The sequence below is a fragment of the Thalassophryne amazonica genome, chromosome 13 (assembly GCF_902500255.1).
Source record: "Thalassophryne amazonica chromosome 13, fThaAma1.1, whole genome shotgun sequence".
NCBI classification, from domain to species: Eukaryota; Metazoa; Chordata; class Actinopteri; order Batrachoidiformes; family Batrachoididae; genus Thalassophryne; species Thalassophryne amazonica.
Genome location: NC_047115.1, coordinates 80,855,834 through 80,882,098, shown reverse-complemented (window position 1 = coordinate 80,882,098; position 26,265 = coordinate 80,855,834). Strand labels below are relative to the sequence as shown.

Here is a 26,265-nt window from a genome sequence, read left to right as displayed (position 1 = left end):
TTGAGAAAAGTCAGGGGATGAACACATGAACATTTCCGAGTCACTGAATATGTCTCGGATTTGGCTGGGCGATCTGTAGGGAACGTGGACTTTGCTGACTTGGTCTTCGGAGTGAGATTGCATCAGAATTTTGGCTCTCTGTTGGGACTGTTTACACAGAGACTGCTACCTGCTGCTTTGGACTTGAACTAACAGTCTTTTTCAAGACTTTTTTACTTTTTTACCTTTTTACTTTTTTTTAAACTTTTTTGCTCTGCTCCAGCGCCTAAGGAAGACCTCTAACGGTCGAAACATCGTGACGGAGCACTTTTATCAGCTAACTTTCATTAGCGTTGGCAAGCTAACTAGCTTGCTACCGCTTTCGTTTTTATTTTTTTATTTTTATTTTATTTTAGCACCGTTGTCGTGCGTTCGCTGTTGTCGTGCGTTGCCTGTGCTGCTTCATGGCCTGTTTGGTGCCTTGATTGGGGCACTCCTTCTGCTGAATCACCTCTGGATTATTTGCACATTATTCACTTTGTGTGTTTTGGGAATCCGCTAGCTTAGCGCAGCTACTAGCTCTTAGCCGGTTTAGCATGGCGGCTTCTCCTGTCTCTCCCGTACTTTTCTGCTCTGGGTGTGAAATGTTTAGTTATTCCTCGGCCTCCTTTAGCAGTAACGGTACTTGTAATAAGTGCAGCTTATTCGTAGCTTTGGAGGCCAGGCTGGGCGAATTGGAGGCTCGGCTCCGCACCGTGGAAAATTCTACAGCTAGCCAGGCCCCTGTAGTCGGTGCGGACCAAGGTAGCTTAGCCGCCGTTGGTTCCCCCCTGGCAGATCCCGTGCAGTCGGGAAAGCAGGCTGACTGGGTGACTGTGAGGAGGAAGCGTAGCCCTAAACAGAAGCCCCATGTACACCGTCAACCCATTCACATCTCTAACCGTTTTTCCCCACTCGACGATACACTCGCCGAGGATCAAACTCTGGTTATTGGCGACTCTGTTTTGAGAAATGTGAAGTTAGCGACACCAGCAACCATTGTCAATTGTCTTCCGGGGGCCAGAGCAGGCGACATCGAAGGACATTTGAATTGCTGGCTAAGGCTAAGCGTAAATTTGGTAAGATTGTAATTCACGTCGGCAGTAATGACACTCGGTTACGCCAATCGGAGGTCACTAAAATTAACATTAAATCGGTGTGTAACTTTGCAAAAACAATGTCGGACTCTGTTGTTTTCTCTGGGCCCCTCCCAATCAGACCGGGAGTGACATGTTTAGCCGCATGTTCTCCTTGAATTGCTGGCTGTCTGAGTGGTGTCCAAAAAATGAGGTGGGCTTCATTGATAATTGGCAAAGCTTCTGGGGAAAACCTGGTCTTGTTAGGAGAGACGGCATCCATCCCACTTTAGAGGGAGCAGCTCTCATTTCTAGAAATCTGGCCAATTTTTTTGGATCCTCCAAACTGTGACTGTCTAGCGTTGGGACCAGGAGGCAGAGCTGTGGTCTTATACACCTCTCTGCAGCTTCTCTCCCCCTGCCATCCCTCAATACCCCATCCCCGTAGAGACGGTGCCTGCTCCCAGACCACCAATAACCAGCAAAAATCTATTTAAGCATAAAAATTCAAAAAGAAAAAATAATATAGCACCTTCAATTGCACCACAGACTAAAACAGTTAAATGTGGTCTATTAAACATTAGGTCTCTCTCTTCTAAGTCCCTGTTGGTAAATGATATAATAATTGATCAACATATTGATTTATTCTGCCTAACAGAAACCTGGTTACAGCAGGATGAATATGTTAGTTTAAATGAGTCAACACCCCCGAGTCACACTAACTGTCAGAATGCTCGTAGCACGGGCCGGGGCGGAGGATTAGCAGCAATCTTCCATTCCAGCTTATTAATTAATCAAAAACCTAGACAGAGCTTTAATTCATTTGAAAGCTTGTCTCTTAGTCTTGTCCATCCAAATTGGAAGTCCCAAAAACCAGTTTTATTTGTTATTATCTATCGTCCACCTGGTCGTTACTGTGAGTTTCTCTGTGAATTTTCAGACCTTTTGTCTGACTTAGTGCTTAGCTCAGATAAGATAATTATAGTGGGCGATTTTAACATCCACACAGATGCTGAGAATGACAGCCTCAACACTGCATTTAATCTATTATTAGACTCTATCGGCTTTGCTCAAAAAGTAAATGAGTCCACCCACCACTTTAATCATATTTTAGATCTTGTTCTGACTTATGGTATGGAAATAGAAGACTTAACAGTATTCCCTGAAAACTCCCTTCTGTCTGATCATTTTTTAATAACATTTACATTTACCCTGATGGACTACCCTGCAGTGGGGAATAAGTTTAATTACACTAGAAGTCTTTCAGAAAGCGCTGTAACTAGGTTTAAGGATATGATTCCTTCTTTATGTTTTCTAATGTCATATACCAACACAGAGCAGAGTAGCTACCTAAACTCTGTAAGGGAGTTAGAGTATCTCGTCAATAGTTTTACATCCTCATTGAAGACAACTTTGGATGCTGTAGCTCCTCTGAAAAAGAGACCTTTAAATCAGAAGTGTCTGACTCCGTGGTATAACTCACAAACTCGTAGCTTAAAGCAGATAACCCGTAAGTTGGAGAGGAAATGGCATCTCACTAATTTAGAAGATCTTCACTTAGCCTGGAAAAAGAGTTTGTTGCTCTATAAAAAAGCCCTCCGTAAAGCTAGGACATCTTTCTACTCATCACTAATTGAAGAAAATAAGAACAACCCCAGGTTTCTTTTCAGCACTGTAGCCAGGCTGACAAAGAGTCAGAGCTCTATTGAGCTGAAATTGAAATTTTGACTATTAGAGAAAAAATTACTCATAACCATCCCAAAGATGTATCGTTATCTTTGGCTGCTTTCAGTGATGCCGGTATTTGGTTAGACTCTTTCTCTCCGATTGTTCTGTCTGAGTTATTTTCATTAGTTACTTCATCCAAACCATCAACATGTTTATTAGACCCCATTCCTGCCAGGCTGCTCAAGGAAGTCCTACCATTATTTAATGCTTCAGTCTTAAATATGATCAATCTATCTTTGTTAGTTGGTTATGCACCACAGGCCTTTAAGGTGGCAGTAATTAAACCATTACTTAAAAAGCCATCACTTGACCCAGCTATCTTAGCTAATTATAGGCCAATCTCCAACCTTCCTTTTCTCTCAAAGATTCTTGAGAGGGTAGTTGTAAAACAGCTAACTGATCACCTGCAGAGGAATGGTCTATTTGAAGACTTTCAGTCAGGTTTTAGAATTCATCATAGTACAGAAACAGCATTAGTGAAGGTTACAAATGATCTTCTTATGGCTTCGGACAGTGGACTTATCTCTGTGCTTGTTCTGTTGGACCTCAGTGCTGCTTTTGATACTGTTGACCATAAAATTTTATTACAGAGATTAGAGCATGTCATAGGTATTAAAGGCACTGCGCTGCGGTGGTTTGAATCATATTTGTCTAATAGATTACAGTTTGTTCATGTAAATGGGGAATCTTCTTCACAGACTAAAGTTAATTATGGAGTTCCACAAGGTTCTGTGCTAGGACCAATTTTATTCACTTTATACATGCTTCCCTTAGGCAGTATTATTAGACGGTATTGCTTAAATTTTCATTGTTACGCAGATGATACCCAGCTTTATCTATCCATGAAGCCAGAGGATACACACCAATTAGCTAAACTGCAGGATTGTCTTACAGACATAAAGACATGGATGACCTCTAATTTCCTGCTTTTAAACTCAGATAAAACTGAAGTTATTGTACTTGGCCCCACAAATGTTAGAAGCATGGTGTCTAACCAGATCGTTACTCTGGATGGCATTTCCCTGATCTCTAGTAATACTGTGAGAAAGCTTGGAGTCATTTTTGATCAGGATATGTCATTCAAAGCGCATATTAAACAAATATGTAGGACTGCCTTTTTGCATTTACACAATATCTCTAAAATCAGAAAGGTCTTGTCTCAGAGTGATGCTGAAAAACTAATTCATGCATTTATTTCCTCTAGGCTGGACTATTGTAATTCATTATTATCAGGTTGTCCTAAAAGTTCCCTAAAAAGCCTTCAGTTGGTTCAGAATGCTGCAGCTAGAGTACTGACAGGGACTAGAAGGAGAGAGCATATCTCACCCATATTGGCCTCTCTTCATTGGCTTCCTGTTAATTCTAGAATAGAATTTAAAATTCTTCTTCTTACTTATAAGGTTTTGAATAATCAGGTCCCATCTTATCTTAGGGACCTCGTAGTACCATATTACCCCATTAGAGCGCTTCGCTCTCAGACTGCGGGCTTACTTGTAGTTCCTAGGGTTTGTAAGAGTAGAATGGGAGGCAGAGCCTTCAGCTTTCAGGCTGCTCTCCTGTGGAACCAGCTCCCAATTCAGATCAGGGAGACAGATACCCTCTCTACTTTTAAGATTAGGCTTAAAACTTTCCTTTTCGCTAAGGCTTATAGTTAGGGCTGGATCGGGTGACCCTGGATCATCCCTTGGTTATGTTGCTTTAGACGTAGACTGTGGGGGGGTTCCCATGATGCACTGTTTCTTTCTCTTTTTGCTCCGTATGCATCACTCTGCATTTAATCATTAGTGATCGATCTCTGCCCCCCTTCTCGGCATGTCTTTTTCCTGGTTCTTTCCCTCAGCCCCAACCAGTCTCAGCAGAAGACTGCCCCTCCCTGAGCCTGGTTCTGCTGGAGGTTTCTTCCTGTTAAAAGGGAGTTTTTCCTTCCCACTGTGGCCAAGTGCTTGCTCATAGGGGGTCGTTTTGACCGTTGGGGTTTTTCATAATTATTGTATGGCCTTGCCTTACAATATGGAGCGCCTTGGGGCAACTGTTTGTTGTGATTTGACGCTATATAAGACCTCCAAGAGGTCTTCAAGATCATCTGAGACCAGCCACTCGGACAACTGCTGAAACAATCGGTTTGCATAACCAAAGAATTTCTGCACAAACTGTCAGAAACCATCTCAGGGAAGCTCATTTGCATGCTCGTCATCCTCATTGGGGTCTCGACCTGACTCCAGTTCATCGTCGTAACCGACTTGAGTGGGCAAATGCTCACATTCGCTGGCGTTTGGCACGTTGGAGAGGTGTTCTCTTCATGGATGAATCCCGGTTCACACTGTCCAGGGCAGATGGCAGACAGTGTGTGTGGCGTCGTGTGGGTGAGTTGTTTTCTGATGTCAATGTTGTGGATCGAGTGGCCCATGGTGGCGGTGGGGTTATGGTATGGGCAAGCGTCTGTTATGGACGAAGAACACAGGTGCATTTTATTGATGGCATTTTGAATGCACAGAGATACCGTGACGAGATCCTGAGGCCCACTGTTGTGCCATACATCCAAGAACATCACCTCATGTTGCAGCAGGATAATGCACGGCCCCATGTTGCAAGGATCTATACACAATTCTTGGAAGCTGAAAATGTCCCAGTTCTTGCATGGCCGGCATACTCACCGGACATGTCACCCATTGAGCATGTTTGGGATGCTCTGGACCGGCGTATACGACAGCGTGTACCAGTTCCTGCCAATATCCAGCAACTTCGCACAGTCATTGAAGAGGAGTGGACCAACATTCCACAGGCCACAATTGACAACCTGATCAACTCTATGCGAAGGAGATGTGTTGCACTGCATGAGGCAAATGGTGGTCACACCAGATACTGACTGGTATCCCCCCCCAATAAAACAAAACTGCACCTTTCAGAGTGGCCTTTTATTGTGGGCAGTCTAAGGCACACCTGTGCACTAATCATGGTGTCTAATCAGCATCTTGGTGTGGCACACCTGTGAGGTGGGATGGATTATCTCAGCAAAGGAGAAGTGCTCACTATCACAGATTTAGACTGGTTTGTGAACAATATTTGAGGGAATGTGGAAAAAGTTTTAGATCTTTGAGTTCATCTCATATAAAATGGGAGCAAAATCAAAAGTGTTGCGTTTATATTTTTGTTGAGTATATATATATATAATGTACTCTTCACAAGTAATATTTGTCAATTTCTCTTTAGGGGGTTACAACATCAATGATGTCATGTTCTACTGGACCAGAGGAAATGAATCTGTCAGTGGATTAGACACCCTTCAGCTCGCTCAGTACACAGTAGAAGACCATTACACCTCAGTGTCAGAGGCCATCTATGAAACTGGTAACGTTCAGAACCACGTTTGTCTTACGTACTTTCTCTCAATGTCACTAATTCCAGATCTGATACCCCTATTCCACAGAGCGCTGTTCCTTCCCATTTCATCCTGAATGGCAAATTGCTCCGGGATTTGAAGCATCACAGTAACTTCTTGATCCATCTTTTGTCAATCTTGAGCAAACTTAGTATAGGCAGTAGTTATGGCCATCATAGGGTTGAATTTCCAAGCCATTACGTGGTAACTTCTGGGTGTTCGTAGTCAGACAGCTTCAATCATGTTCAACCATCTTTAAATGGGGTAGTTTTAGTGAGTACAGCTTGTTATTTTTACCCGGTTCTTTTATGCATGATTCTGCCCCTTACCAAATACCAAACCATTGTATTCCTCATTTTGAGTTTATTAAAGGTGACATTAAAAACCAGGCCTGGGACCCTCACACACAGTGTCCATCTTGTGAAAGGCTCCTAAAATCAATCAATCAATCAATAATAATAATAATAATACGAAGAAGAAGAAGAAGAAGAAGAAGAAGAAGAAGAAGAAATCACATGTATATAAGAATTCACAGCCTTTGCCATGAAGCTCAAAATTGAGCTCAAGTGCATCCTGTTTCCACTGTTTATCCTTGAGATGTTTCTATGGCTTAATTAGAGTCTACCTGGAGTAAATTCAGTTGATTGGACATGATTTGGACAGCAACACACCTGTCTACATATAAGGTCCCACAGTTAACAGTGCATGTCAAAGCACAAACAAAACATGAAGTCAAAGGAATTGTCTGGAGACCTCCAAGACAAGATTGTCTCAAGGCACAACTCTGGGAAGGGTACAGAAACATATCTGCTGCTTCGAAGGTCCCAATGAGCACAGTGGCACCATTCTGTAGATGGAAGACGTTCGGATCCACCTTCCTAGAGCTGGCTGTCTGTCCAAATGGAGCGACTGGGGGAGACTAGTCAGGATTGAGGGAAAGATGAATGCAGCAGTGTACCGAGACATCCTGGATGAAAACCTGCACTGGAGCGCTCTTGACCTTAGACTGGGGTGACAGTTCATCTTTCAGCACGACAGTAAGGGCCCCTTCACACATAGTGTGAATTTGGTCGATTTGCACATAAAGTGCGCATGAAGCAGGAATAATGTGCAAAATGTGTAAAATCGTAGCTGCCTCATACACCTGTTGCTACATCTATTTGCACACACCAGTGGCTGAAAGACAGAGTGTGCGCTGTGCGAGCCCATTGAACCTTCTCACAGCAAGTGTTGGCCAAATTCCAGGTGACATGCATAAACATCTAACACCACTCGTTTGGCACTTAGAAAATGTGTGGCCATTCGTACTATCATCACAAAACAGTCTGCAGACAGTCACTGTCGTGGTGGATGTGAAATTTGTCTGAGATTCTCATGAGTGTGGCTTTGCAAACAGATACAGTGACACGTTGGTGTGTGCACTGAATTGACAGGAGGTGTGGCTGCCGACAGGGGCAGCTGTGGGGAGCAGTGGATCTGGATGTCATACCTGGCGACGGCTGTCCTGCACCGCACCGTCCACAAGATGTGTGTCGGGCAGTACATGTGTGTGAGGCCAGCTGCACATGCTGACAGCAGATGTGGATATAAGAGCACACTGCTTCTCATTGATGTCATTTCATGACTGCACATCTGTGACCATGGGTCATCTACAGAGGAAGAGATGGACCATATTTGTATTGTCTGCTTGATAAGAGGGATTCAGTACAATGTGATGTTTTTATATGGTGTGTGTGTGTTTTTTTTTTTTTTTAAATACATCCATGTCCTTCCTGATATCAGGCAGTTCTCCACACCTTTCACAGGACAGCGATGGTAGCTCAGTGATAAAATTTCTGACTGGCAATCAGAGCTTTTGCAAAGTGCGGGTTTGTTTCCTGTGGGTGGCATGTAATTTTTATTTTCACAGCAGTTGCACGATGTGTAGCCACATTGTGCAACTGCTGTGAAAAGCTACTGTGTTCCTGCATGCACGGAACCATCACAGCATGTATTATTTTTTTATTATTATTATTTCTTGTTACTTCACAGCAGCTGCACGATGTGATTGCTGCTTGCACTGTGTTCTCGCATGCATAAAACGTTGCATCGGGATCGTGTACGCCTGCCCATCAGCACAACGTTTAGATGGTTTGCTCATACGAGCTGTTACGACGTGAGTCGCCCTGAGTTGTGCAGATTTGCACTATGTGTGAAGGGGCCGTAACCCTAAGCACACAGCCAATATCTCAAAGGAGTGAGAGTGAGTGAGGAGCCCAGCCAAAGCCCAGATCTGAATCTGATTGAATATCTCTGGAATGATCTGCAAATGCCTGTGTACTGACGCTTCCCATCAAACCTGATGGAGCTTGAGAGGTGTTGCAAAGAGGAATGGGCAAACTGCTCAAAGATAGGTACACTAAATTTGTGGCATCATATTTAAGAAAACTTGAGGCTGTAATTGCTGCCAAAGGTCCTTCAACAAAATACTGAGCAAAGGGTGTGAATACTTATGCACACGTGACTTCTTGGGATTTACATACATCCCCAATTCCAATGAAGTTGGAACATTGTGTAAAATGTAAACAAAAACAGAATACAATCCTCTTCAACCTATATTCTAGTGGTGTCCAAACTATTCCAGAAAGGGCAGAGATGGTGCAGGTCGTCTTTGCAGCCACTGACTGCAGCAGGTGATTTCACTGATGAACTCATCTCACCTGCTCAAAGTGATGTTAGTCAGTGGCTGCAAAGAAAACCTGTACCCTCTCTGCCCTTTCTGGAGTAGTTTGGACACCACTGCTATATTCAATTGAATACACTACAAAGACAATATATTTAACATTTAAACTGATAAACTTTATTGTTTTTATGCAAATATTTGCTAATTTTGAAATGGATGTCTGCAACACGTTTCAGAAAAGTTGGGACAAAGACTGGGAAAGTTGATGAATGCTCAAAGAACACCTGTTTGGAACATTCCACAGTTGAACAGGTTAACTGGAAACAAGTGAGTGTCATGATTGGGTATAAAAGGAGCATCCCCAAAATGCTCAGCTGTTCACTATTTTTTCATGCAGTTGTTCACCACTTTGCAAACAACTGTGTGAAAAAATAGTCCAACAGTTTAAGAACAATGTTTCTCAACATTCAATTGCAAGGAATTTAGGGATTCCATCATCTACAGTCCATAATATAATCAGAAGTTTCAGAGAATCTGGAGAACTTTCTACAGCAGCACTTTCTAAGCAGCAAAGCTGAAAACCAACATTGAATGCCCATGACCTCTGATCCCTCAGGCGGCACTGCATTAAAAACTGACATCATTGTGTAAAGGATCTTATCATGTGTGCTCAGGAACACTTGAGAAAACCATTGTCAGTTAACACAGGTCATCACTACATCTACAAGTGCAAGTTAAAACTCTAGCATGCAAAGCGAAAGCCATACATCAACAACATCCAGAAATGCCGCAACTTTCTTTGGGCCGGAGCTCATTTGAAATGGACAGACGCAAAGTGGTCCGATGAGTCCACATTTGGTGACTCTGTGATGGCACCATCAACGCTGAAAGGTACATCCAGGTTTTGGAGCAACACATGCTGCCATCCAAGCAATGTCTTTTTCAGGGACGTCCCTGCTTATTTCAGCAAGACAATGCCAAGCCACATTCTGCATGTGTTACATGAGCGTGGCTTCATAGCAAAAGAGTGTGGGTAGTAGACTGGCCTGCCTGCAGTCAAGACCTGTTGTCCAGTGAAAATGTGTGGCGCATTATGAAGCGGACACCCCGGGCTGTTGAACAACTGAAGTCATACATCAAGCAAAAAACTCAACAAGCATATGGGACACCTGCCAGGTGGACGAATTATCTTAGCAAAACTCAAGTGCTCACAAACATGGATTTTAATATATTTGTAAAAAAATAGTGGAAAATTAAGCTTTTCTTGTGGCCAGAAAGCTTTTTTTTCCTTCAATATTATGAAAAAAGTTCATAAGTTGAGGACACATAGTATACAAATAATGAATGTTTAAGAGTTCAACGGTACGAATATTTCATGAAGTGAAAGCTGGAACGTTCCATTCAACAAGAAAGAATGTAAAACATTCATTATTTGTTTTATATAACGGCTAAAATAGATCCTTGATATTTTGTTAATTTATAAACAAGAGAAAAGGGAATGACATTTTGGTGTTCATCACTGGTGCTTTGACATCAACAGTCCAACACAAACTTTAAAGGTGATAGAGAGAGGTTGAATGGGGCATTAGTCCTTGTTCTGTGATGTGATATGTAGCCCCCCAAAAATTGGTTGGGTCTGTAATGGCTCAGAACCTTCCTAAAAGGCTCTCTGAAACAGCTATGTTACTATGCTGGGTTTAGAATGCCTCGTTTGCTTTTAATGGCGTCGTTTCTGAGCTTATTTGGCAACCTCATTATGAAATGCACGTAGGTGTTGGCGCTGATCGGTTGCCGTTGTTTGATTGGCTGCCCTTGCTCTCAAAAATGCCGCTAAGAGGATTAGGAAAGTCTCCGGTTCAACTCAGAACAGAATGAAAATGATCGCTGATTCACTCCTTTCGCTGTTAATCAAAAATGGATTCAGCCTCAGACAGATCATTCAATCATCATGCAGAAGCTGGGCGTCTGGGCCGGCCGAGGCCAGCCCACTGCCCCATAGACCCCCAGACACGCAGAGCCTCCGATGGGCGGGACAAAGCCCAGCATTTATCCAATGACTCGTCTCGTTTTGCTGCACTTGTGTCGCTATTGAAGTCTGTGGACGATGGTTTAAAGCACCATGAAGCTGCGGGTTTGAGTGAGAGAAAATCTGCGTCGTTACCAGTGATAAGAAGCTGATTCTGAACAAAAGTTGAGCGCGTTGTAGTGAAAACGAGACGACAGTAATCTTCACTAACTTATTTAACAGATCACGTTTCAACATTGCTGTTGAGTGATAAATCTTGTTCCTCACCCACCAACATGAAGTCAGTCAGAGGCTGACTGTGACATAAAGTCCAGTCACAAAATAATAATGATAATAATAAAAAAACAAAAACGATCCGAAATAAATTTAAAAACAAATTTAAAACAAAAGAAAATGTGATACTTACAGGCTGTACTGATTGCTGGGGTTGATTTTGTCGCAAAGTCGGAACTGACCCTCTACTGAGTATTAAATGCCGACTGAAGCCAGCTCGAAATCGTGCAAGGTTTGTGAAACAGTCCTCCGTGAAATGCGCAGAGCAAAGAAATAGTCGGCGGTTGTATGTACTGGGGATGTGGTTAAAAATGAATAAAAGCCAGTGATCGCGTACATTGCTTTCCGTGGGAAGAATATGTAAAGATCGTAGTCCGCTATGACAGCCTGGGAAGGCACACCTGGAGCTCGCCATTGCTCCTCTTCCAGCGGTAGGAATGGGTGGGCACAACCTTATGAATAATTAATTTCGAAGGGGCGTGTGTGAAAGGGAGTGGGTGTGGGTGTGTGTGTGGGGGGGCTATTGGTGAAAAAGTGACGTAACTTTCTCTCAAAAACGGATTGGCCTGTTTTCTGGCAGCAATTCAAAAAAGGAGAAATACTTGAAACAGAGGTTCTGAAACTTGCTGGCACTTCGTGTGTATTCCCCACAGCGGGGAGACTCTGAACTAACACCAAAAACATGAAAAAGATTATTTTGATTCTCTGTCCCCTTTAAATAGGAGTCCAAAATTGTTCTCAGTTTAATTGGAAAAACAATGACATAGTTAAAAAAAAATCTGACATTGTAGTCCATGATGCTGTACACTGAGTTTCTGTACTTCCAAAAAAAAAAAAAGACTTTAGTCCAGCAAAAGATCATGTCAGAAATGAGTCCAGTTCTTCATCCTAACGTCATCTTCTTCATCTTAATAGCTCTTCATGCCTCCAGACGGCTTATAGCGTAGTGGATTTTTTTTTTTTTTATGTGTGTGTTAGAAGTATTAGCACCGTTAGCGTCATCATTCATCAGCAAAGCAAACTCTGCCATGTTTAGCTAAACGTCACCCCCACTAGTGTGTGCATGGGCGGGGTTCGCAGCATGCAATGGTACAAAACATATGGAAACCAATTTGCACAGTAAATGTAATAAAACTGAATGCTAAATGCAACACAACACAAATGGGACAAATAATCCATGCCACTTGACATACAAAGCACCACTCAAATGACAAGGATCCACTCAGCCATTATATAATATATGATTATGCATGCCAATTTTGAAATCAATCAGACAGAGATCACACATAACACGATTGAAGCCAACTAGTGCACGAAGGAGGAATTGCATGCCATTTGTGAAAAATCAGGGCCACCTCAAACACCTTGTACACCTGTCAGCACAGCCATTGCACACACAAGTGGCCGAAAGACAGTGAATGCCCTGCGCTTGCTCATTCGAGTCCCCCTCTCGGCAGGTGTCGGCCAAATTCCAGGTGTCACACACAAACATCTAACACCATTCGCTGGACACTTGGAAAAGGAGGGGCTATTCACGCATCTGGTACAATAGTAGACAACAGGTGACCACTTTCAACCTGTCTGTGAAAAGTGTCTAAGTGCCACACAGAAGTGGTGTAACCTAGCAACACACATGGGTTGAATGGCTTGTGGAGTGTGTCATCCCCCCCACCACCACCATCACCACCACCAACACACACACACAAACCATGAATCCAACATTGTCAGCTGTGGCTGAAGGTCCTGGAGTCCACTACTGGACCAACTGACCGCTGTGTCCTGCATCTCAGCTGGAGAACATGCAGTGCACATGTGTGTGCAAGCGCTCATGTCCTCATGAGGACTGGCCAGCGTCTGAACATGCGGCACTGTGTGAGGCTACTCGGCCGGCTGTTGTCACTTCCACCACATAGATTGTAATTCACATGACAGACAGAAAGAGTATAAATTAAATCAAACAAATACAGGTGAATGCGTGAACTCATTCTTGTGTGATCGCGTTGCTGTGGACTCACAGCGCCTGTCAGCTGACGGCCGACTTACTGACAGCTGGATGTGACCGTGCACCCAAGGTGTTACATTACAACACAGACATCAGACAGATGCAGGACAAACACATAATAATACATACATGAAATTAAAATCACAGAACAAAGCAACAGAGAGTGAGCCTTTTTTTTTTTCTGTGAGGTCTGCTAAGGTCTCCTGACAGAGGTGGATGTGTGCAACCTGCAGCTAGTCAGATATCTGTGCAGGTGTTCCCAGCTCGGGAACACCTGTTGTGGCTTGTAGGATATGAAGTCACATAATTTTAAGTTCATTGTACCTTGTGTATAATGACAATAAAAAGCATTCTATTCTATTCTATTCTTTTCTATTCTATTCTATAACTACAATGTGAAGCACGGACGTCGGCATGCTGTCCTCACATGAGAATAAATTAAAAAATAAAATTCGCTCTTTATAACAGGAATTATGTATTATAAATTGTGGTGTTTTTTTTATTTTTTTCCTCTGCTGCTGTGTGCATGACTTTCCTGCACTGTGTTCATGCACGTGAACATGAGCGTGCACGACTGTCACTGTGGTTTTCTGCACACCTTTCCGAATGTGCATTCCTCCCGACAGCAGGTGGAATGTTGCGCGGTTCCCTATTTCGTTTTTGGTTCACGGATTGCCTCCCAGTTTCTGCGTATTTTGTGTTATGTGTGAAGGGGCCCTTATGCATGTTGTTCAACAATGATATAATGTACAGACTCCACTCTAACTGAAGTGGCTCTGTTGTAAAAATCCTGACTGATTGATTGCCCAAAAGTTCATAGGGTGAGGACAAAAAGTATATGATTATGCCTGTCAGTTTTCAAATGTATTGGATAAGGTGTTCCTAAGACATAGTGTTGCAATAAACATGTGAAAGATGCACTCACAGAGACAGAGCCTGATTCTATATCTCCTGTCCCAGCATGGCTGACAGAGTGTTAAAACGTGCTACTGTGTGTCTTTAAAAGCACTGTTTCATTTTCAGTGTGAGAAGCAAATGCATGCCATATGAACAGCACTGTCAGATTAATCTTACAAATATGCACCAACATTTATAGCGATAAAAATAATAAAAAAATTAGAAATAAAAATATTTGCATTTCCTTGAGTCATGGAATACATTTGATTTATTTTATCCTTCTGTGTGAAGGTCACTACCCCAAACTGGTGTTCCACTTTGAACTGAAGAGGAGCATTCTGTACTTCATCCTGGAGACATATGTTCCCTCCAGTCTGCTGGTTGTCCTCTCATGGGTCTCCTTCTGGATTTCCCTCTCCTCTGTACCAGCGCGAATTTGTATAGGTATGTGAGGATTTTTGTTGTTGTTGTTGTTGTTTGAATTTACATTGTGTTCAATTGTAGAAATGTCGATTATAAGGCAGATTTAGAATTTTGCATTGCTTTCATATGTATACTTCATAACTTCAGTAAGGGAAACCGGGGCACAGTGGATCAGAAATGTTGTTTTGTGAAAGCATAAACACATTATGCATAGGTTTAGGTCATTCTATTGTGGATTTAATAGAACAAGTTATTGTTTATAAGGCTGTGTTATTTATGTCTCCCCAAGTGTAATTTACAGGTGTTTAAAATCCATTTTAAAATTTTTGATTCACTGCACCCCGGACACTAATTCACAGGTCACAGTGAATCAGTGTCCGGGGCACAGTGAATCAACTTAGAATATAATGAAAAACACATGATTATAAAGATTTCTTCAAAATTATTAAATATATGCTGATGCATATACAAACTATAATCCACCAAACCAGCTACGTACTGTGTGAGTGTCTTATATAGTGATATAAGTCCTTTAGAAACTATTAGGAATACAACTGTCATGATTTATGTTCAAACGGGAAAACAGTTGTTTATATACACAGACTGTATAAATAATTCATGGAAAAAATAAATGTATAAGCTTCAACAAGTAATATTTGTCATCCACTTGATACTGGGGCTTAGTAAATCACTTTCTACACTGATTAACTGTGCCCCAATTCACTGTGCCCTGCGTGCATGTGACACACATGAGTCATGTTATGAAATAGCTGATAGTCTGGAGAAAACATAACACATGCTCATCAGTTGGATGGGGTTGTCTTATAACTAATAACACTTTTTTGGTCCACCTTTTCTCTGTTGTGAGAAGTAGATACAAAGACAAATGTAATAACATTTGATCTCAGTCTAAATATAGTAAATTGCACTCTATCATAGAGTGAAATCAGCTCAACAGTTGTCACAGACTGAACGGTCCCCCCCATGTGTGCAATTTGGTGGGGGATAGGGGGGACATGCCCCCCCCACCTTTTCAACCAGGGGGGAACAGAATATTGTATGCCCCCCCACCTTCTGACATATATGTGTGTACTTGAAACATGCTATGTCAGTCTTATGTGCAAAACCATGTCAGAATAGTAGCTTTGTTTCTGCAAGTTTATATTTTTAGCAGCATTGACTTGTTTACAACACCTGTTTCTTGTTTGTCACATTCTGAATTTTCTGGGACTGCATTTGCCCAGATTTGAAACCAAAAATAGTTGCCTCGAGGGACTAGTGTCTACACATAAGTATCAATGGACCACATGCTAATTTACTAAATTCTGAAAGTAGAAAAGGAAATCAGAAAAGCAGTCTGGGACCTCAGAAAGCCCTTCTGCAATTATTGCTTGATCTCTAAAATCAGTCTATGCAAGTGAAATTATGTTCAGTATGAGTGTTGTCATTAGCCCCTTAACACCTGAATTTATATAGCTGTATATAAAAAATGTTTTGTGTGTGTTTTTTGCCTTTAAGTAGATGGTAAATAATGTTGAGATTATTAATTTCACTTTTGCACAAAAAATAAATAGTAATTTTGGTATTTTGGTAATGACTTTATGTTATAATGTTATAATAATAATAATGGTATGTTGCAAATTTGCGACAACAGGCATACTGGTCAATTTGGTATGTTGCATATTTGAGTCAAATATTGTAGCATATATGCGACGATAGGCATTAACGGGTTAGTGCCACTTCGAAAATTAAATTCATGATAAGTATTTTATCCTAAACTTCTGATCTGTTGCTTTTTCAAAGTCATGCAAAAACAAATCTTAAGAAAAAAAATACAGTATGCGATAGATAGTTCTTTCATATTTATGAATACATTTTACCACATTGCAGTTGTTTTTTTTAATGAAAACTCAACATATCATTCTTTTTGAGTTCTACAAATGTGGTGATACCTTATTTACACCAGGATGTTAATAAAATCAATGCTGGCTATTCTCAGAATAAAGTACTTATATCCACAGTTTCAAATTGCATAAGTGAAATATCCACTTTATGGTATTCTCAAAACATTAAAATTACTGTTCTGCTCAGATGCTCAGAGTGCAGCTGAGCTTATCTAGAAACCGTTGGCTTCTGGGGGCCTAAAGTGGCCCCCAGACCCCCGGCCTATGGGTTTTGGCCCTGCGGGCCTCGCACTTTGCCCCCCAATTTCTAGTTCTAAATTGTACCCTTGGTCCCCCCTAAACATTGGTCCACCCTGCCTCCATTGCACATGTGTCATTCCAGAGCCCAGCAGCCTGTCTGAGACAGAGTGTGTCCACCCAAAGTGATCACATGGATAATGGGATTATTAACCATCAGATGAGAAGGTAAAACCTCTTGAATCATTCTAAAGTCAGTTTTAAGCAGAAACAAGGCCATTTTAAGCAGAAACGAGCCTTTATTTGGTGACGTTTTGAAATGATCAATGCGCAGTGAATGCAACAGCTAGCAGCCCTGTGTGACTGCAGTGCTCTGATCGCTTCCTTTGTATGTTATTATGGAATAATGCTGAATTTTTGCGGATATGATTGTTGTTCAAAAGCTTCAGATATCTGTCGCTGAGACAAATGATGACTGGAGTGCAGTTTGAAGCAGAAACGAGGTGATAATCAGTGAACCACAGCTGATGACGCATGTGCAGTGAAGGCAGGGCTGACCGAGTTTTCGGGTGGACCGTTCGGTTGGCCACACCGCCTGGTCAATGCAAGTGTTGTTATTCCAATAAGAGGTGATATTACACTGTGTTGAGTTGATTTAGCTCTGTGATAGAGTATATTTCACTCTATTTGCACTAGGATCAAATGTTATCCCAGCAGAGTAAATTTTTCTCAAGTATAAAAAATTTAATTGTTTGAAATAAAGACATTTTATTCATTCTTTAAAATTGAGTTGTATAGCTTAATGATATTAATTAAACATACAACAAAATAAGACATTCCTTTCTTGATTGCACAATTGGGAGCACATACAGTAGTGTTCAGAATAATAGTAGTGCTATGTGACTAAAAAGATTAATCCAGGTTTTGAGTATATTTCTTATTGTTACATGGGAAACAAGGTACCAGTAGATTCAGTAGATTCTCACAAATCCAACAAGACCAAGCACTCATGATATGCACACTCTTAAGGCTATGAAATTGGGCTATTAGTAAAAAAAAAAAGTAGAAAAGGGGGTGTTCACAATAATAGTAGCATCTACTGTTGACGCTACAAACTCAAAACTACTATGTTCAAACTGCTTTTTTAGTAATCCTGTGAATCACTAAACTAGTATTTAGTTGTATAACCACAGTTTTTCCTGACTTCTTCACATCTGCGAGGCATTAATTTTGTTGGTTTGGAACCAAGATTTTGCTCGTTTACCAATGTGCTTGGGGTCATTGTCTTGTTGAAACACCCATTTCAAGAGCATGTCCTTTTCAGCATAAGGGAACCTGACCTCTTCAAGTATTCTGACATATCCAAACTGATCCATGATACCTGGTATGCGATATATAGGCCCAACACCATAGTAGAAGAAACATGCCCATATCATGATGCTTGCACCACCATGCTTCACTGTCTTCACTGTGAACTGTGGCTTGAATTCAGAGTTTGGGGGTCGTCTCACAAACTGTCTGCGGCCCTTGGACCCAAAAAGAACAATTTTAATCTCATCAGTCCACAAAATATTCCTCCATTTTTCTTTAGGCCAGTTGATGTGTTCTTTGGCAAACTGTAACCTCTTCTGCACATGTCTTTTATTTAACAGAGGGAATTTGCGGGGGATTCTTGCAAATAAATTCGCTTCACACAGGCGTCTTCTAACTGTCACAGCACTTACAGGTAACTCCAGACTGTCTTTGATCATCCTGGAGCTGATCAATGGGTGAACCTTATTTGTTTTCCATTTTCTTCCACGCGTCTCAGTTTTGTTTTTTTTTTGTCCATTTTAAAGCATTGGAGATCATTGTAGATGAACAGTCTATATTTTTTGCACCTGTGTATAAGTTTTCCCCTCTCCAATCATCTTTTTAATCAAACTATGCTGTTCTTCTGAACAATGTCTTGAACGTCCCATTTTCCTCAGGCTTTCAAAGAGAAAAGCATGTTCAACAGGTGCTGGCTTCATCCTTAAATAGGGGACACCTGATTCACACCTGTTTGTTCCACAAAATTGACAAACTCACTGACACTACTATTATTGTGAACACCCACTCTCAGCTCTATTGTCTCACAGGTCAACTACCTACGGACCTTCTTCACAGTGAAAGATTAAAAAAAAATATTGATCTAATTGTTGATGCATTATTAAATTTGAACTGCAAGACTAAAATGACATGTCTATGGTGCATGCACAGCCCAGTCTCACAACAGTTTGTGGTAGCATTGTAAAAAGTACATTAATCTATGGGTTCATGATGGGGGCATGAAAATGAGGTGCTTTGCGTGATGGGGAGCCCAATTTCATTTTGTGTTGTGGGCACAAAATGTGGGGTGATGGGCAAAATGGGGAGGTTATGGTTAGGTTTACCAGAGGGGACACACTTACACTTTGTATATGGTTAGAGTTATGAGAAGGGGGGAGGATTATAAATAGCAAAAAAACAAATGAATAAATAAAAAACAGTGTCACAAAAATGAGGCGCTTTTCGTGATGAGGGCACAGAAAAAAATGTGACACTGGGCTATGCATGCTGTAATATTGATACTGGCCACATCACCACTTGGCTTCTCCACTGGCTTCCTGTGAAGAACAGATTCTAAGATTTCCTTTTGACTTATACAATTCTTAATGTGCCCTAAATTGGTCAATTTTGAAAAACTCGATATACGTGGTAGTTACAGCCATCATTGGCACCAGATTTGGAATCAAGATCCAGTTTTTGAATTGTAGAAAAATTTCATTCAGATCATTGTTAGTACATGGTAATGTCCGGGTAATTGTAGTCTTAACAGCTCCAATGATGTTTGAACTTCTTTAAATTGATTATTCATACTTACTATGGCTTGAAACTTGTTTGACTGTGCAGGTACAGATATGAAGGTGGAGCAGCATTTGTTGTGGTACTGGCCGAAGGCACAGCTCCTTACTCTCATTTTTGTGCAGATTGCCAGGTCTGCTCTTCATAAGCAAGCCAGTTGCCAGGTCTGCACTTCATAAGACAACCTGTTCCGAGGCATTTCATCCCATTTTTGCACTTTTTTGGGTTGTGGGCCAAAGTAGTAGAACTGCACCTTGTGAAATAGCCCTATTATGGAACTTTTTCCAACCATGACTCTACCTTGTGGAACAGAGATGTGAATTTATTATGTGTCCTATCTTGATAGTCTATGGCACACAGTCAGAAACAGAAAGCTCAGATGCATTTAAGGTGCGACACAACCACATATTGCTAACAGTGCTGTGCAAAATCTCAGAATAAAGTAGGCCACTGGGCGCAAAGGGGACAAAATCAATTAATTATTTGTGGGCATGTTGCAGTTATAACATAAAATGACCCAGTCAGTGTCATTTGTAATTCCCTTTAAGAAACAAGTGCACCAAGTTTTCACATGTTACTATTTAGAGGGCAAACCTAGTAGTGGGAAGTTTTCAGGGGAGAGGACTGCTTTGCATGCACCAAGAACACATGTGCAGCAGGAAAAAGGTACGACAAAACAGTTGAAGTACAGTGACTGCTACTGTCTCAGAGTTGATAAAAAATCTGTTCTTTCCACTGCTATACAGTAGAGTTCAGAATAATAGTAGTGCTATGTGACTAAAAAGATTAATCCAGGTTTTGAGTATATTTCTTATTGTTACATAGGAAACAAGGTACCAGTAGATTCAGTAGATTCTCACAAATCCAACAAGACCAAGCATTCATGATATGCACACTCTTAAGGCTATGAAATTGGGCTATTAGTAAAAAAAAAGTAGAAAAGGGGGTGTTCACAATAATAGTAGTGTGGCATTCAGTCAGTGAGTTTGTCAATTTTGTGGAACAAATAGGTGTGAATTAGATGTCCCCTATGTAAGGATGAAGCCAGCACCTGTTGAACATGCTTTTCTCTTTGAAAGCCTGAGGAAAATGAACGTTCAAGACATTGTTCAGAAGAACAGTGTAGTTTGATTAAAAAGTTGATTGGAGAGGGGAAAACGTATATGCAGGTGCAAAACATTATAGGCTGTTCATCTACAATGATCTCCAGTGCTTTAAAATGGAAAAAAAAAAAGATGCATAGAAGAAAATGGAAAACAACCATCAAAATAGATAGAAGAATAACCAGAATGGCAAAGGTTCACCCATTGATCAGCTCCAGGATGATCAAAGACAGTCTGGAGTTACCTGTAAGTGCTGTGACAGAAGATGCCTGTGTGAAGCTAATTTATTTGCAAGAATCCCCCGCAAAGTCCCTCTGTTAAATAAGACGTGCAGAAGAGGTTACAATTTGCCAAAGAACACATCAACTGGCCTAAAGAGAAATGGAGGAATATTTTGTGGACTGATGAGAGTAAAATTGTTCTTTTTGGGTCCAAGGGCCACAGACAGTTTGTGAGACGACCCCCAAACTCTGACTTCAAGCCACAGTTCACAGTGAAGACAGTGAAGCATGGTGGTGCAAGCATCATGATATGGGCATGTTTCTCCTACTATGGTGTTGGGCCTATATATCACATGCCAGGTATCATGGATCAGTTTGGATATGTCAGAATACTTGAAGAGGTCATGTTGCCTTATGCGGCACAAATCTTCTTTAATGCCATGATAATGTCCCGTGTTTACTACTGCATAACCTGCTGGTCTCAGGCAGGAAAAAAACACCCTCAGGCAATTAGAATCACTTTACAAGCACCCTAATAGTACTGGACAGGAAACCAAGACAATACCATCATTGCCATATTCTAGAAAAACATGGACTCCTCAATTTTGACAATATCCAGAGATTTGCCTCAATTCATCTGGTCTTCAGAATCTTAAATAACTCTGCACCTGCACCACTTAAGGATTTTGTTCACTTCACATCTACAGTCACTACCAGAGCCACACGAGCCTCCACCAGGGGGCAGTGTGCCATCCCAAAGTGCAAAATTTCATTTGCACAAATTGCCTTTTCTTATAATGCCATAAAAGAATGGAATAATCTTCCAAACGAACTAAAACATCAGACAAGCTATATCACCTTCACAGTAGAGCTTAAACAGTGGCTAGGGAATAACCAAACCTGCCAGCACTAATATTACTGTGTAGAAGTGGTTATTTGTTATTTATGTCTTGATATAAAATGATAGATATATTAGGTAGGTCATTATGTATTTATTTATTTATTTTTTAAAGATAAGGACTTGTCTGTAATTGCAATCATTGTTGAAATCTGTAATTTATTTTGTATATGTGTGAAAGTTGGAGCGGTTGTGGGAGTGTGTGTGTCTGACAGTGTCGGACTGTATGTGTGGTATTGTTTGACTGAGTATTCCTTCACTGTATTTTATTATGTAATGGGGACTGCAGATGGAAACTAGCTATTTAGCTACAATCTGGTACAGATCATCTTTGTTTTATGAGCTTAATGTCTCTGTACATTGTCCCTTTTCAAATAAAGGCGAGTAATAATAATAATAATGCTGAAGAGGACATGCTCTTGAAATGGGTGTTTCAACAAGACAATGACCCCAAGCACACTAGTAAACAAGCAAAATCTTGGTTCCAAACCAACAAAATTAATGCCTCGCAGATGTGACGAAATCATGAAAAACTGTGGTTATACAACTAAATACTAGTTTAGTGATTCACAGGATTGCTAAAAAAGCAGTTTGAACATAATAGTTTTGAGTTTGTAGCGTCAACAGCAGATGCTACTATTATTGTGAACACCCCCTTTTCTACTTTTTTTACTAATAGCCCAATTTCATAGCCTTAAGAGTGTGCATATCATGAATGCTTGGTCTTGTTGGATTTGTGAGAATCTAATGAATCTACTGGTACCTTGTTTCCCATGTAACAATAAGAAATATACTCAAAACCTGGATTCATCTTTTAAGTCACATAGCACTACTATTATTCTGAACACTACTGTATTTCTTAATGCCAGTTTAGCATGACTGCTTCTCAGGTGGTTATGTGTTGGTTCTGTGATTCAATTGGAGGTTTTGGATGTGTTTTCTGTGCCAGGAGTGACGACTGTACTAACTATGACAACTCTGATGATGGGAGCCCGGACGTCTCTGCCCAATGCCAATTGCTTTATCAAGGCCATTGATGTTTACTTGGGGATCTGCTTCAGCTTCATCTTTGGAGCCCTCATTGAGTATGCTGTGGCCCACTTCTGCACCCTCACTCACACCGACTCACACATGCTCATGGTGAGACCCTCCTGACTTTTCTGTCTAGTTGTGTTCTGTGGTTGAAGTCAAGTCATAGTCATAATTTTGACCATCATCATCACCATCATCTTCAGCTTTCTGTGGTAAGTCAAGCGCAAACATACTAATGTTATGTTTCTTTTAAAGCTTTCATCCATTCACACCTCTCTTGCAGTATGGACACCAGCTGCATGACCTTGAGGATGAAATGAATGGCATTATCACCACCATCTCCACTCACGCCATGAGGGCAAAGAGGCACAAGGATCCTGCTGGAACTCCTCCACCGGCTTCTGCCTCTACAGAACAAGCTGTCAGCCCATCAAGCCCCACAGGTAGCGAGCCTAAACCTGAACCATCTCCTCCAGAAAACACCAACTGGTGCCTCTCCGTTCTGGCCACACTCCGCAAAGTGCTTCGCTATGTAACCTGCTGTCACGTGGAGAATCCCCACCACATAGACAACTACTCCAGAGTCACCTTCCCTCTCTCATTTGTGATTGTTAACCTCCTCTACTGGACATACTACCTTTACTTTTAGCAGTTACTTGAGTGCAATATGTGTCCTACAAAATCTGAGTGTGTGTGTATGCAGAAAAGATGTGTAATTTTACTGTATGTACAGTAAGTATTATTTAATGTTCTATATAGTCTTTCTACATTTGGTGTTATGATTTCAGTAGCTTGTTCAGAAAGACTCGTCTTCAGATCAGACAGTATTTGATTTGATTTGAGATCCATTTTTGAAGTCCAACTGAAATGAAACATATGAAATGGATTTCCTATTCTCTTTTAACTCATTACCTGTATAGATGAAGAACAAAATTATATCTCATGTTAGCTTGTGCTATTGTCTCCTGCATAACTGCAAGCATGAGCTCATAGTGGATTATGGAAAAGGCAACAAAGCAACCTCTTCCTGGGGTACCTATTGGTACGTGATATTGTGATGAAAAGTGCCTAATTTTCATCACGGGAGCATAAATTCATTCTAATTCATTCCGTAATGGCTGCACGAAATTAAAAGTGAAATGGGGGGGGGTGGTTATGGTTAGGATGGGGGGAAAGAGTAAGATTAGGTTGTGGTTAAGAGGAGGGTTAGTAATAATGAGTTTAAAAAAACCCCGTCACGAAAATCTGACTCATTTTGTCACGGGAGCACGAAAAAAAAAAATGTAAGACTAGGCTGGACAGACAGACAAGACAGACAGACAGATACTAGTCATAATCTAATATGTCCATCGTGAAAACTAACATTAAAAAAGTGAAGTGTGCAAAGAAAAATATACATTGTTTGTAAACTGCATCTTGAAGGGGTAGTGGCCAAGTGGTTAAGTGTGCTTTTTTCCATGTGAAAGGCTCCCAGTTCAAAACTACTGCTGTGTTGAATCGGGAAGGGCATCTGGCATAAAACCTGTGCTAAATAAACATGCAGATACACCTCAGATCTGCTGTGGTGATCCCAAGTGAAATAAGCAGAAGTTGAAGGGATTTTCTATTGTATACATTGTCTTTCATAATCACCAGTGAATTTCTAACATTGGCCAGGAATCTCCAAAAACACTTTAATTTATAAGAGTATCTTGCAGATCAAAGAAGTTTATCTTTCTTCTGTGGACAGATCATACATTGTAAAAATAATTTCACATTGTTGAACACAGTGAGATATGATCAGCTTTTTATTTCAGTGGAAGATATTTGAAAAAGAATAGTTGCAAAAACATTTGCTTATGAAACGTAAAAACTTTCCCTTGTTTTATTTTCAATATTTTTCTATTTTACTGTTTTCTCTTTCTTTTTTCTTCATATATTCCTTTGCATTTTATTATTTAGTTTTCCGCTTGTGGGGGGATGTATCCACCTCGATCCATCCCTGTTCTCGATCTTTCATTTGTCCAGCCATAGGCAATGAGCAGGTAAACATACTCTTCACCAGCACTTATCAATATTTATTGTTTCAAAGTCCCATGTCCACGGCGTAGCTGTCCCCGTAGCTGCCGCTGCTTCCTCTCCAAGCATTCAACCTGCCTGGCTTTCTTGTGGACACGTATAGCAAGAAAACAGGTGTTGCAAATTGAAACTATTAACTGCATGAATGGGACTGGAAATTTGGCTGATGGAAAAAAAATGTTGATGATGCAATGCATTCTGGGTTTATTTTGCCAATATGCAATAGGGAGAATTCACAACAAATATTAACATATTCGTGAAGCAGTCATAGTGATACCTAGAATCAATAGGGAGCTTTGGCTACCTGTTCACCGTTAATGTATTATAAAAGTCTATATTGTTGCCGTGACTAACATAGTAATATACTGTACATGTGCATTTGTTTTGATGATTCTGTTGGCTCAGCTCTCAATTATACACATTTACTGTATAGGAAAATCAACATGAACAACTATAATAACTAAAAAAATAAACTTGTAATTTTCATTGGACATGACATAATAATGTGTAAGCTACTTGAATTGAGCCATTGATTTCAGCTTTATGAAGATGGTTTAGTTAAAGGTAACACACCTGCCTCAAATTTCCTTTTTTTTTTTAGGACTTCTCACAGTCCATCATCCATCTCTATCCTACACTGTATCCTCTTCCGTTAAAGCAAGCACCTCCACCTCCTTTATTCTAAATTCTTTGTTTCTCTAATACTTTTAACCACTGACTCCATGTGTTTAAATTCATGCACTTTCACCACCTATTCTCCTTGCCTCCTTGCAAGTGCACTATTTCATCACTGTCCCTCTTCAGGCGTGGTCCCACTGGTGTTTAGGAAGATTTGCATATGAATTGCGCACAAAATTGGTTTATATTCACTAAACATCCGCAATATCTGTGAAACATGCTTGTATGAGTCGGCCGACATCCGCACACGTCCGCAATTATCCGCCGAGTGACCTTTTTCCCTTGCCAGGATTTTTGAGCTGCACAAAATTTTGGTTGCAGATGGCATCCGCCTTACATACGCAATACATACTCAGTACATGCTCAATCTATGCACTGTATATCCACTGTTATCCGCTGATATCCGCAACTGACAGGGTATTGTGGATATCGTTTGTGAGACGCTGAGGACCGCGCCAGGGTTTGACACATCGTGCCTGTGAAGGAGGATGGGTGAGGGACACATGCTGTCAGCACACATCAGAGGTGATTATTGTCTGAATGATCGTTAATAGTAATTTCGCATTTTGTTACTCAGTATATTTGAACATTGATGAGAATTGTGCAGTTTGCTTCTCACTGCTGTGGCGTACGGACTGATGATCCTCCACCTGTTGTGAGAAGCTGCTCATTTACATAAAGCTTAAATTCAGACCTGAATGTGTTGCTGATAGTGTGTGCCTCTGAGGGATATTTGCTGTAGCTCTGTTGACTTACCTCACCTTTTCCAACCTTCACAGAGTCAG

At 40.9% G+C, this 26,265-nt stretch overlaps 1 protein-coding gene across 1 annotated transcript in view; it reads left to right on the top strand.

Moving 5' to 3' along the window:
• LOC117523458 (gamma-aminobutyric acid receptor subunit pi) overlaps positions 1-23,396 on the top strand; it is a 365,633-nt gene extending 342,237 nt beyond the window's left edge. Inside the window, exons 7-10 of the mRNA XM_034185000.1 lie at positions 6,033-6,170; positions 14,353-14,505; positions 22,662-22,852; positions 23,028-23,396. Of these exons, the coding sequence (XP_034040891.1) occupies positions 6,033-6,170; positions 14,353-14,505; positions 22,662-22,852; positions 23,028-23,393 (848 nt within the window). The 3' untranslated portion in view covers positions 23,394-23,396. The remainder of the gene's footprint in view (positions 1-6,032; positions 6,171-14,352; positions 14,506-22,661; positions 22,853-23,027) is intronic.
• Positions 23,397-26,265: the final 2,869 nt, after the last annotated feature.